The sequence below is a fragment of the Eulemur rufifrons genome, chromosome 7 (genome assembly GCF_041146395.1).
Source record: "Eulemur rufifrons isolate Redbay chromosome 7, OSU_ERuf_1, whole genome shotgun sequence".
Taxonomy (NCBI): Eukaryota; Metazoa; Chordata; class Mammalia; order Primates; family Lemuridae; genus Eulemur; species Eulemur rufifrons.
The window spans coordinates 56195313-56209950 of NC_090989.1; the positions used below are offsets into that span (position 1 = coordinate 56195313).

Here is a 14638-nt window from a genome sequence, read left to right on the forward strand (position 1 = left end):
TGCTTTGCATCTGTTAATCATATGGGTTTTCTTCTTTATTGTGGTAATGTAAACTATAGTTTCACACTTTATATTTAGTTCCATGATCCATTTGTATTAATTTTTGTGTAAGATGTAATACTTAGGTCAAAATTCATTTTTTTTCTGCCTGTGACTATCCAATTCTTCAGCACCATTTTCTGATAAGCCTATCCATTCTATAATACACTGAATTGCTTTTGAATCTATGTCAAAAATCAATTGGGAATATTTGTGTGGATCTATTTCTAGGTTCTCTGTTCTGTTCCATTGATCTGTGTGTCTTTCCCTCTGCTAATACCACAGTCCCCACTACTGTAACTGTAATAAGTCTTGAAATCAGGTATATTGATTCCTTCCACTTTATTCTTCTTTTCCAAAATCTTTTTTGCTATTTTAGTTTCTTTGCCTTTTCATATAAATTTCAGATAAACTTGTCTATATTTACAAAAACTTACTGGGATTTAATAGGAATTGCATTAAACTTTACATCACTTTGGAATGTTAAGTCTTCCAGTCCATGAATGCAGTGTATCTCTATATTAACTATATTTAGGTAATCTTTTGGTTTTTTATCAGTGTTTTATAGTTTTAAGCCTACAAGTCTTATACATATTTTATTAGATTTATACCTAAGTATATTATTTTATTGAGTGACTGTACAAGATACTATACCTTTTATTTTGGTTTTCATGCATTGATAGTATATGAAAATATGGTTTTTTTTTTAATATTTATCTTGTATTCTGAGATCTTGCTGAACTCACTTAATGCTTTTAGGAAGTTTTTGTTTTTGCTTTTCTTTTTGAAGATCGTTGGGATTTTCTATGTAGATAATTATACCATTTGTAAATAAGGATAGTTTTATTATTTTTCCTTTTCAATATACATTTTTCCTTTTCTTGCCTTATTGAGCTGGCTAGACTTTCCATCACAATGTCCAACAAGAGTGCTGAAATTAGACATTCTTGCATTATTCCCGATCTAGGGGGAAAGCAGTCTTTCACTATTAATTATGATGTTATCTGTAGATTTTTTGTAGATGTTCTTTAACAACATTAGGACATTTTCTTCTATTCCTATGTTTTGAGAGCTTTTGTCATAGATGAATAATAAATTTTGTCAAATGCTTTTTCTGTATCAGTTCAGATGATACTATAAGTATCAGTTAGATCCTGTTGCTGATGGTGTTCAGTTATTCCATATCTTTGCTGATTTTCTGTCTAGTTCTATAATTTGTTAAATAAGTTACAGGGAGGAGTGTTAAAGTCTCCAATTTTAATTTTTCTATTTATTCCTTTAGTTTTATCAGTTTTGCTTCACATATTTTCTCACTCTTATTTAGAACATATTCATTTAGAATTGATTTTTTTTCTTCTGCACTCTCTATTCTCATCAAGCTCATAAAATTTTTCATTTAAGATATTATATTTCTCGATTCTAGAATTTTTCTTTGGTTGCTTTTTATAGTTTCGATTTCTTCATTGAAATATCCCATGTCTTTACTTTTATGTCTATTTTTTCTTTAAATTATTAAATATATTTTTAATAGTTATCCTAGTTTTATCATCTGTGTCATCTCTGGGTTTGTTTCAATTGAATAATTTTTTCTCTTAAAAATAGGTCACATTTTCCTGCTTCTTCACATGCATAGTAATATTTGGTTTTAGGCTGTATATGATGGATGCTACATTGTTGAGAGTCTGGATCATGTTGTCTTCCTGTAAAGAATTTTGAGTTTTGTGTCAGGCAGTTAATTACTAGCAGATCACATTATCCTACCAAGGCATGGTTTTAGTCTCTCTTAGAATGGGTCTAGAGTAAACATCATCCTAGGGCCTAATTCTTATGTCTAAGGCATGGTCTTTCTGTGATCACAACTTAACCGATGTGTTGTTCACTGAGGTTTATGTACTGTGGCTAGTCAGAACTCCAGTATCTGCCAGCACTTTGCAGCCTCCAGTGTGTGCATTCAGCTCAAAGCTCCCCAGTAGCTCTTTCTGCTGATCTTCCTCCAAAATCTCTGCTTGTGCAGATTAGCACAGGACTAATGATTCACAGGGATCCTCATGTAGATTTCTGGTGCTCCTTTTCTACACAATTCTCTCCATGGTACCTTGCCTCCCCCAATTTTAGCTACTTCAATAGCCCTAAACTCTGGTCTCTATTTTTTCCATTCAGTGCGATTACTGTACTCTGTTTGGCATTCACTTCTGTGTGCTGTGATTTGGAAGAAAGACCAGAGCGAATGTGAACTCACCTTATGTGTCTCCTTTCTCTAAAGGATCTAAACATGAATGTCCAATACCCCAAACCAGATGCTTCATATATTTTAACCATTTCTGTAGTTGTTCACATGGAAAGTAAATCTGATATCCATTACTCATCATGGCAAGGGCCAGAATTCCACGGACACTGGTATTTTACTAAAAGTTCCTGAAGCAATCTAAAGTGCATTGTACGTTAAGGACTACTATATTAGTTTAACAGTTTAAAAGTATAAGAGCTAACACTTATATAATAGACATATATTAGTAGTACAATATAGCAACCTGATTTAATCATCACTACAGTTCTGTGAGGTAAATACCAATAGTGCCCAATTATAAAGATGGGACATCGGGGCACTGTAGTTTGCCCAATATCACATAATTTATGAGCAGTAAGAGACAGAATTAAAAAGGCAATATGTCTTTGAGGTTAGTATTTTTAACCCCTCACTGTAATGCCTCTCTGTAGGTATTAATAAATTAGTTGTAGGGTTCAGCCAGATTAAGTTAAGAAAGGAGTGTTACTTTCTTCTCAAGTAGTTACTACTAGCAAGGACATTTCACTAAGTAACCTTGTTTACTAAGTTTTTTTTTTTTAAAGCAGGACTACATAATATATCATTATCATCATCATCATCAACATAGCTTGTATTTTTTTTCTTGAGACAGAAAAAACTCTGTCTCCTGGGCAAGAGTGCAGTGGTATCATCGTAGTTCACTACAGCCTCCAACTTTCAGGCTAGGTTCAAGAGATCCTCTTGCCTCAGCCTCCCAAGAGCTGGGACTACACGCACGTGCCACCATGCCCAGATGATTTTTCTATTTTTTGTGGAGACAGGGTCTTGCCATGTTATTGGTCTCAAACTTTTGGCCTCAAGTGATCCTCCTGCCTCAGCCTCCCAAAGTGCTCCATGAGAGCCAGTAATCCCAGCCGAGCTTGTATTTATCATACATTTACTATATGCTAAACAATGTGCTAAGCACTTTATGTACATTTTTTATTTCTCACAATAATTCTTTGTGAAAGTTGTGTGCTAGAGCTGTCTCTTACTAGCTCATGAAAGCTGATTATTAAAGTTTTAGGAAGTTCATGAGCTGATTGCTGTTCTCATCATTGGTGGAAATGATTTCATAACAGAAATTGGAAAAAATTACAGGTTAGGAATTTTGCCTCCCTTCAACTCACAAATTACTTTTTACACATTTACGAGTGAACCATTGGTGCTATTATTAAGTCTGTTTGGAATGAGGAAACTAATACTTGGGGTGAGGTGGAAATTAAAAACTTGCTGATGGTTACACAGCAAAAGCAGCTAAACTAAAAATTTCAGTAACTCAGATACGTGTGCAAGGTCAACCATCCCACTGATCAGGATATATGGTGATGACAATGATCTTGCGTGTGAAAATAGATTTAAAAACAGAGGAAGAGGCCAGGCATGGTGGCTCACGCCTGTAATCCTAGCACTCTGGGAGGCCGAGGTGGGCGGATTGTTCGAGCTCAGGAATTCAAGACCAGCCAGAGCAAGAGCAAGACCCCGTCTCTACTAAAAATAGAAAGAAATTATATGGACAGCTAAAAATATATACAGAAAAATTAGCTGGGCATTATGGCGCATGCCTGTAGTCGCAGCTACTCGGGAGGCTGAGGCAGGAGGATCACCTGAGCCCAGGAGTTTGAGGTTGCTGTGAGCTAGGCTGACGCCATGGCACTCTAGCCTGGGCAACAGAGTGAGACTCTGCCTCAAAAAAAAAAACAAAAAACAAAAAACAAAACCAGAGGAAGAAAGTCATGAAATATTAGAAAATTTTGGTTTTAAAAGCAGTTTGAAGATTTAGTTTTTTTAATGTTTGAACTGAGTGTTATTTAATTAGACACATAATAAGTAACCTGCCACTCTTCCTTTTACACTTGGAATTTATGTGATACACACACACACACACACACACACACAATGAAAGTGCCAGATGCTTGCTGCTTGCTCTGGGATACCTGCATAGGAAATTTCTCACAGAGTTTCTTTTTATTATCTTGCCTAGAGACACGGTAGAGGGAGAGTTGGGCCCAATACATTGTTAGGCAGAGTTTGGGGTTACTGCTTAGAGTACTTTACCTGAAAATTAAAATGTTTGGCTCCTCACGTTACTACATGTGGCCTCAGAAATTTATAGAAGGCAATAGAGCCAACCATAAGTAGATTTCTGCTTCTCTTAATTGGGTATTAGGAGTAAATAAAATTTAAAACATTCTTGAATGCATACTTTGTATTAGGTACTATTTTAAATAATTTATAAGTTTTAATTCGTTTAATCTTCATAATAAACCTATTTTTAGGAATGTAAAAGAATTTAGGAATCCAAACTGGGACAGGGAGAAGGAAAGCTGTCAGTTGTTCCTCCGCTCCCCGAAGTTGCCATCATAGCTGAATCACTCCTACAGCCCAAGTGGGGTTGAGCTACCTCACTCCAAAAACATATTTTAAGTACAATGCAATGGTTTTGTAAAATATCAAAGTAAGAAAATACAGCTTTCTTTACTTGAGATTTTTGCCTCTCGGATCCAAGGGCAAGGTCGGAGTAGGCAAACAGAAGGGCCATGCTTATGTTCGGCGTTCCTTTCACTTCACTCCAGACCATTATGAATGCGCAGCGCCAGTTGAACCCACGGCCAACTCGAGACAAAACCGGGCTCATTAATAGAAAGACCAGAAGTCTAAAAGACAACACAATATTTAGAAAGTTATTCTAGTTACAGAAATTTCTTTCCATTTCTTTCTACTCTACCCTAATCTGTTCTCTGTGGGATTGCTAACTCTCAAGCAGATGAGAAATGTTTCACACACTGTGGGCATGGCGCCACAGGAAGGTAGAAGGTATTCCACGGAGAGACTTGCCAAGAGAACAGCATTATTCTCTTTGGTAGATTCTACTAGGTGAGTAATAGGGTAAGTCCACATCACCTTTGAGAGGTGCTTCTTGAGGTGGAAAAAAAAAAACTAGGGATGTTTTGTAGATAAATTCTGGATCCCAAAAAGAAATAAAAATAAACCTAATGAATAAGAAGTAAGAAGAAAATGTCCTCCCTTTCTTTTTCTTCGTAGATTTGAATCTTGTTGAATCTGTCCAATATTGGTCAAGCTTTTTTTTTTTTTCTATTTCTTTTTTCAGTCATATTCATTCCTCCATTTTACACTAATTTTATCTGATAATTTGGGACTGATTTCCATTTACTTGGCAAGGGCTGACTTGATGTCAACCATCCAACTAGATGGAAGTAGAATGTTAGACATTTCAATGATGGAGATTAAAGAACTGTGAGATCTAGTTACAGTGGTTTTTCCTACCCTATGTCATCTTCTTTTCAGCTACATGGACAGATGCTTTTCTGCCTCCTTAACAGTGGAGAAACTACAAAAATTACTTGAGCAAAAAATACATTTACAAAGAGGACTTCCTTATGATTTTTTAAAAAGCTATTTCCAACTATAATTTTTAATTTGTAGAAAACCATTATGTAATATTAACAAAAACACAAGATAAGATTTTTATTTATGATTAATGCTTAACTTCATGAAACTCCATAGGAAAAAAAAAAAACACTGGACAAAATACGCCAAATGTTAATAGTAGTTGCCTGATATTAAGATTATGAAAGATTTTTTCCTTCTAAGTTCCAAAAATTTTACACAGTGTTTGCATTGCTTTGAAATTTAATTTAAAATTGAAAAATACTAAATATTAATTTTCTGATGATTCCTTGGAAAGTTTGAGTCAATTGTTCAATCTAAGGGATGAAAAATTTTCATTATTTAAAAGATGATCTTCAGACATTTAATTTTCCATAAATAGAAAAATTTAAATGATATTCTTACCTTAAAACGATCAGCGTAAAGTAGATACTTAATGAATAATATATATCAGAAAATGTTATATAGAAATATGTATGAGCAGGAATTAAAAGTCCAACGAAAGTAAACACCATAAGAAAAGCAACAAATGCTAGACAATTCCAGAATCTGCATTTTTCAGGAAAAAATTAAATATAATTATTTATAATTAATTAAGTTTGCATATTTATTGCAAGGCTTATCTATGTGAAGCACTGTGTTATTTGTTATCAAGAAAATAAAGGTGAATAAGGTATTTACCAAGATTCAAGGGGCTTAAAATTTAACTGGAAAAAAAGAGCACTACGGCAAATAAACAATTCTAAAGCAATTTAAGCCAGTTTACAGTGTATGTAAATTAGTCTTTCATTTTCTATTGTATCTGAAAGAAATATTTAGGTTGTAGCTATGCTACTTGATAGAACTTAAACATCCAAACATCATGGTTCATATAACTTGAAAATATTGATTGTGAAGTCATTGTTTGATTAGGTAGAGATAAAATCATTAATTTTTTAAGAGAATACTAAAATTTTAGTCTGATTTACAGAGTGATAGAATTAAGACTTTGCCAAAAATCTACTTAGTAATTAGAAAATGAATCTTTCTTCCCCCTAGCTTTATTGGAATAATTGACAAATAAATTAAGTTTCAGGTATACAATTTTATGTTTTTATATATGCATATACACATCATGAAATGCTCACCTCAATCCATTAACATGTCCATCACCTCATGTAGTTACTTGTGTGTGTGTGTGTGTAGTGAGGACACTTAATATCTACTCTCTTAGCAAATTCCAAGTACACAATACAGTATTATTAACTGTAGTCACCATGCTATACACAAGATCTCTAAAACTGACTTAACTTACATAACTGAAACTTTGTTCTCCATTTCTCCCACCCTCCACCCCTGGTAACCACCATTCTAGTCTGTGTTTCTAGAATATAACTATTTCAGATCCACATATAAGTGAGGTCATACGGTATTTGTCTTTTTGTCTGGCTTATTTCACTTAGCATAATGTCCTCCAGGTTCATTTATGTTGTTGCAAATAGCAAGATTTTCTTCCTTTTTTTAGGCTGAATAGTATATTCAATTATGTGTGTATATGTGTGTGTATATATATGTACACATACACACCTCTCTATCTCTCTCTTCCTCTCTCTCTCTTTCTCATACATACACATTTTTGTTACCATTCATCTGTTGATAGACATTTAGGTTGTTTCCAATTCTTGGCTATTGCAAATAATGCTACAATGAACATGGAAGTCAAGATATATTTTTGAGATATTGATTTCATTTTTGTTAGATGTATACTCAGAAATGTTTTCCATAATGGCTATACCAATTCCCACCAACAGTGTACATGGGTTTCCCTTTTTCTACTTGCTTGCTAACGCTTGCTATCTTTTGTCTTTTTGATGATAGTCACCCTGAAAGGTGTGATGTGATATCTCATTGTGGTTTTAATCTGCGTTTCCCTGATGACTAGTGATGTTTGAGCACCTTTTCACCGGTTCGCCAATTGTATGCCATCTTTTGAGGTCCTTAGTCCATTTTTAAATGGCGGTATAGGGGTTTGTTTGGTTTTCTGGTTTTTTGCTTTTGGGTTTCATTGTTTTTGGTATTGAGTTGTGTCAGTTCCTTTCACATTTTGAATATTAAAACCTTATCAAATATTTGGTTTGCAAATATTTTCTCCCAGTCTGTGGGCTGCCTTTTCATTTTGTTGTTTCTTTTACAGTGCATGCAATCCCATTTGTCTATTTTTTCTTCTGTTTCCTATGCTTTTGGGGTCATATCCAAAAAGATCATTGTCTAGACCAATGTTAAAAGGCTTCTTTCCTATATTTTATTACAGTAGTCTTAGAGTTTTAGGTCTCACATTTAAGTCTTTACTCCAGACTTTACTCCAGACTTTACTTTGAGTTGATTTTTATATATAATGTGAGATAAGGTTCCAATTTTATTTTTACGAATGTGGATATCCAGTTTTTTGCAATGCCATTTATTGAAGAGACTATATTTTCTCCATTATGTATTCTTGGCTTTCTTGTCGAAGGTCGGTTGACCATAAACATTTGGGTTTACTTTTGGGCCTTTGATTCTATCCCATTGGTCTATATGTCTGTACCATACTTTTTTGATTACTGTAGTTTTGTAATATATTTTGATATCAGAAAGTATACCTCTAGCCTTGCTCTTCTTTCTCAAGAATGCTTTGGCTATTCAGGCTTTTGTGGTTCCATGTAAATGTTAGGATTTTTTTTTATTTCTGTAAATAATGCCATTGGGACTTTGATAGGGATTGCATTGAATCCATAGATCATTTTGGGTGGTAGGGGCATTTTAAAAATATTAATTCTTCTGATCCATAAACAAGTGATGCCTTTTCATTTATTTGTGTCTTCTTCAATTTTCTTCATCATTGTTTTATGGTTTTTAATGTGCAAGTCTTTCACCTCCTTGGTTAGATTTATTCCTAAGTATTTAATTCTTTTTGTTGCTGGCATAAATGGGATTTTTTTAATTTTCTTTTTAATTTCAGCATATTACAGGGGCACAAATGTTTAGGTTATATGTATATTGCCTTTGCCCCACCCGAGTCAGAGCTTCAAGCATGTCCATCCCCTAGTCTTAATTTTCTTTTTGGATAACTCCTTGCTTGTGTATAGAAATTTCACTAATTTTTGTATGATACAAATCCTGCAGCTTTTCTGAATTGGTTTATTAGTTCTAAGAGGTTTTTTGGTGGTTTTTAGGGTTTTCTCCGTATATGATTATGTCATCTGAAAACAGATAATTTTACTTGTTCCCTTACAATTTGGATCTCATTTACTTCTTTTTCTTGTTTAGTTTCTCCAGGTCTTAGAACTTCCAGTACTATGTTAAATAAAAGTGGCAAGAATGGTTATCCTTGTCTCGTTCCTGATCTTAGAGAAAACGCTTTCATCTTTTCACTCTGGAATATGTTAGCTGTGAGCTTGTCACATACCATCTTTATTGTGTTGAGGTATAAGGTTTCTTCTATGTCTATTTTTTTTAGAGTTTTGAATTATGAAAAAATATTAAATTTTATCAAATGCTTTTCTTGCATTTGAGATGATCATGTGATTTTTGTCCCTCATTCCGTTAATGTGGTGTATCATATTTATTTGTGTATGTTGAAACATTCTTGCATCCCTAGGATAAAACCCATTTGGTCATTACATATAATCCTTTGAGTGTGCTGTTGAATTCAGTTTGCTACTATTTTATTTGTGATTTTTGGCATGTATGTTCATTAAGGATATTGACTTGTAGTTTTCTTTTCTATGGTGTCTTTATTTGGTTTCAGTATTGGAGTGATGCTGTCCTCATAAAATGGATTTGGAAGTGTGCCCTCTTCTTCCATTTTTTTGGAAGAGTTTAAGAAAAATTGGTACAATTCTTCTTTGAATGTTTGGTAAAATTCACCCTTGAAGCCATTTGATTCTTAACTTTGTTGTGGTTTATTAATATTATTGTTCACTTTTAAACTAACAGATAAAATTGTATGTATTCATCATTTTTAACATAATGTTTTAGAGTATACATACATCATGGAATGGCTAAATTTAATTAATTTAGTTAATTGACAAATGCATGACCTCATATAGCTATCATTTTATGGTGAAAACATCCATTGTCTTTGCATTTTTTAAGACTACAATATATTGTCATTAACTATAGTCACTATGCTGTAAAATAATTCTCTTGAACTTATCCTTCCATCTAATTATAATTATGTAGTCTTAGATCAACATCTTTACAACTTACCCTTCCCCCAACCACTTCAGCCTTTTGTAACCACCATTCTACTCTCTACCTCTATGAGATTACCTTTTTTAGATTCCATATATGAGTGAGATTATGTGGTATTTGTCTTTCTGTGCTTGTCCTGTTTCACTTAATACAATGTCCTCCAGGTTCATCCATGTAGTCACAAATAGCAGAATTTCCTTCTTTTTATGGGTGAATAGTTTTTCATTGTATATACACCACATTTACTTTATCCATTCATTTCTTTTTCTTTTTTTTTTTTTTTTGAGACAGAGTCTCACTTTGTTGCCCAGGCTAGAGTGAGTGCCGTGGCGTCAGCCTAGCTCACAGCAACCTCAAACTCCTGGGCTCAAGCGATCCTCCTGCCTCAGCCTCCCAAGTAGCTGGGACTACAGGCATGTGCCACTATGCCCGGCTAATTTTTTTCTATATATATATATTTAGTTGTCCATATAATTTCTTTCTATTTTTAGTAGAGACAGGGTCTCGCTCTTGCTCAGGCTGGTCTCAAACTCCTGACCTTGAGCGATCCACCCGCCTCGGCCTCCCAGAGTGCTAGGATTACAGGCGTGAGCCACCGCGCCCGGCCTATCCATTCATTTCTTGATGGACACTTAGGTTGATTCCATATCTTGGCTATTATGAATAGGGGTGCAATAAACACAGTAGTGCAAAATATCTCTTCAACATACTGATTTTAATTCCTTTGGAAATGTACCCAGCGGTGGTATTGCTGGATCATATGGTAGTTCTATGTTTTAAGTTTTTAAAGGGAGTTCCACACTGTTTTTCATAATGACTGTACTAATTGATATTACCACCAGCAGTGTGTAAGCCACACTTTCTTTTCTCCACATTCTTGCGGTGATCTTTTTAATGTGTTACTCAATTCAGTTTGCTAATATTTTGTTGAAAATTTTCCATCTATGTTCATCAGGGATATTAACCTATAGTTTACTTTTTTTGTTGTGTCCTTCTCTGGTTTTTGTTTTCTATTAATGTTGGCCTCATAGAATAAGTTTGGAAGTACTTCCTCCTCTTTAATTTTTTTTTTTTTTTAAGAGTTTGAGAAGAATTGGTATTAGTTCTTCTGTAAATGTAGTGAAGCCATCAGGTCCTAGGCTTTTCTTTAATGGAAGATTTTTTTACTGATTAAATCTCCTTATTCATTATTGATCTGTTCAAATTTTATATTTCTTCATAATTCTATCTTGGTAGGTCATTGTGTCCAAGGATTTATTCATTTCTTCTGCATTATCCAATTTGTTTTGTGTAATTGTTCATAACAATCTTTTAAAATACTTTGTATTTCTTTTTTTTTTTTTTTTTTTTTTTGAGACAGAGTCTCACTCTGTTGCCCAGGCTAGAGTGAGTGCCGTGGCGTCAGCCTAGCTCACAGCAACCTCAAACTCCTGAGCTCAAGCGATCCTCCTGTCTCAGCCTCCCGAGTGGCTGGGACTACAGGCATGCACCACCATGCCCGGCTAATTTTTTCTATATATATTTTTAGCTGTCCATATAATTTCTTTCTATTTTTAGTAGAGATGGGGTCTCGCTCTTGCTCAGGCTGGTCTCGAACTCCTGAGCTCAAACGATCCGCCCACCTCGGCCTCCCAGAGTGCTAGGATTACAGGCGTGAGCCACCGCGCCCGGCCATGTATTTCTATGTATTAGCTGTAACATCTCTTTATTCATCTCTGATTTTATTAATTTGAGTCTTTTTTTCTTAGTCTGAAGTTTGTCAATTTTCTTTATCTTTTCAAACACCAACTCCTTGTTTTTTTGATCTTTTGTATTATTTTTGTGGCCTTTATTTTATCTAGTCTAGCTTTATTATTTCCTTATTTCTCCTAATATTGGGTTTAGTTTGTCCTTGTTTTTGTTGTTCCTTGAGATGTAACATTAGATTGTTTATTTGAAATCTTTCTTGTTTTTTGATGTGTTTATTGCTATAAACTTCCCTCTTAAAACTACTGTTGATGTGTATCCCATAGATTTTGGTGTATTGTATTTCCATTTTCACTGTCTCAAGAAATTTTTAAATTTTCCTTTTAGTATCTTCATTGACTCACTGGTTGTTCAGAAGCATGTACACTTTCAGCCTATGTATGCCCTCTGTGTGAATTGAGTCTTTTGTAGGTAACATATAGATCGCACCTTTTTTATCCTTTCAGCACTCTATGTCTTTTGATTGGAGAATTTAATCTATTTTCATTCAAGATATTGATAGGTAAGGACTTAGTATGGTCATTTTGTTAATTATTTTCTAGTTGTTTTATGGATCCTTTCTTCCTTTCTTCTTTTCTGTCTTACTTTTTGTGGTTAAGTGATTTTCTCTAGTAGTATGATTTGATTCTTTGCTTTTTATTTTTAGTGTGACTATTAGAGATTTTTGCTTTGTGGTTACCATGAGGCTTACAAAAGCATCTGATAATTATAATAGGTTACTTTAAACTGAGAACAAATTAACTTTTATTTCAAAAAAACCCCAAAACTCTACAATTAACTCCTTTCCTTTCCTCTCTTACATTTTGAATTTTTGATGTCATAATTAATATATTTTTGTATTGCATATGCCTTAACAAATTATCATGGTTATTATTTGCAATAGTTTTTATTAACCTTCATGTTAAAGATAAAAGTAACTTACACACCACTATTACAGTGTTACGGTATTCTTTTTCTATCTATTTCATGTCTTCAAGTCCACATATTATATTTATAACCAATAAATTGAAACAAAACTTAAAAGGCACATGAATACCATTTTATAAGAGAAAGGTAGCTTGTTTTTACCTATTCCTTGCCAGACTCTGTCCTTGACAAAGATAATTTTTGTCCTGAAGAAGAATAGTTCTTTTGATTGATTAAAAACAAATTCAATACTCAAAGCAAACCTTTTTCTGTTACGTTAATAAGAAATCCTTGCTTCTGAGCTATATTTAAGAGGCACAAATACCTAGGCAGTATTAGAGAAACAATCAACATAAAATATCCTGGCATAGGAAATATTGAGTGAAATCATTCAAAATATTTTCCTGTGACTGAACTTTGTTTCATTACTCTAGACTGAACTATCATTTCTTTCTTGTATATGAATGACCATATTTTTAACTGTTATCTCTTGGATTTAAATATTGCATCCAACACAAACTTAGAGGAAAACACAGTAAAATATACTTTATGACAATATGATTTTTGTATTCTTTTTTCTTCTTTTAACTTCATTACCAAAAGCAAATCCAATTCTTGCACCATATACATAGGCCTCCCTCCCCACCAAAAAAAAAAAAAAAATTCCTCAAAGCATTATACCCACCTACCCACACAATAAAATCACTTTTAAACATTAATTGAAGAGGATAATCCAGTTAAGTGAATGATAAATGTATACTGCAATCATGCTTTATTACTAATTTAATGTTTAGGTAATTTAAAAACACATAAAATTGTGGGAAAATGCCACCAAAGACCAAAAATCACAGTCTTATTAATTAGCATAAAATGTAAATGAATTGGTTAAGCAACAAAAATTGTGGAGATGTCAGGAAATTTTCATACATGGCAGACATTAATGGGAGAAATCTGATGAGGATGAAACCATATTCTCTAAGGAATCAACCTCTATCAAATTAAGTGAGAATGTGAGCCAAACAGCCAAGCTCCGAACCCATCCCACAGTTGTGTGTATGTACTCTTATGTGTATATGTGGGGATGGGGGAGGGGGATGTGTGATACGTGTGTGTGCAATAATTCAAGCACACAGAAAAAAAAAGCTTTTGAATTTTTTTAAGTCACTTTCTTTCATTTGATGATTATGGGTTGTCCTAATAAATATAGCGGAAACAATGGGTCACAACCCCAATTGCATGTAAGTATCATCTGGAGAGAGTTTTTAAAAATTGTAATTGCACTCTCAAAGATTTTGATTCTAATAGAGCTAGGCATCTTTATTATTTTTGTTGCCCAGTATTGCACAGCCAATAGCCTAGAGGAATTGATACCTAATGGACTGGACATTTTGGAGAAGTCAATTTGCCAAGAATGAAAGATTGTATAGGTTGGCAAAGAGGTAGTTTCTAATTGGGTGAATTTCTTTCTAATAAGGTGATGTATGAATAGAAGCGTGAAAGACATGAAGCAGCCCCTTCTGCCAATATGTAAGGGAAACACATTCCAAGAGCAGAAACACAAGGTCATAAGCCCAAATAGTGGAGCATGTTTGACATTTTAAAAATAGCAAGGTGAACAGTGTCGTTAGAGCAGTGTTGGTGTAGGTGAGAGTGGTAGAAATGAATCATAGAGTTATCAGGGTAGACAAATCATGGGACTTTGCCATTAAAACAACTTTTACTTGCAGCTGAAAAAGATGAAAAGTTTTGTTTTTTTTTGGTTTTTTTTTTTGAGATAGAGTCTCACTTTGTTGCCTGGGCTAGAATGCCGTGGCATCAGCCTAGCTCATAGCAACCTCAAACTCCTGGGCTCAAGCCATCCTCCTGCCTCAGCCTTCTGAGTAGCTAGGACTACAGGCATATACCATCACACCCAGCTAATTTTTTCCATTTTTAGTTGCCCAGTTAATTTTTTTCTATTTTTAGTAGAGATGGGGTCTCACTCTTGCTCAGGCTGGTCTCAAACTCCTGAGCTCAAGC

At 34.1% G+C, this 14638-nt stretch overlaps 1 protein-coding gene across 1 annotated transcript in view; it reads right to left on the minus strand.

Moving 5' to 3' along the window:
- The window catches only part of SLC9C1 (solute carrier family 9 member C1), a 92505-nt gene that overhangs the window by 58409 nt on the left and 19458 nt on the right, over positions 1-14638 (minus strand). Inside the window, exons 8-9 of the mRNA XM_069471968.1 lie at positions 6161-6304; positions 4827-5001 (exon numbers count right to left, since the gene is read on the minus strand). Of these exons, the coding sequence (XP_069328069.1) occupies positions 4827-5001; positions 6161-6304 (319 nt within the window). The remainder of the gene's footprint in view (positions 1-4826; positions 5002-6160; positions 6305-14638) is intronic.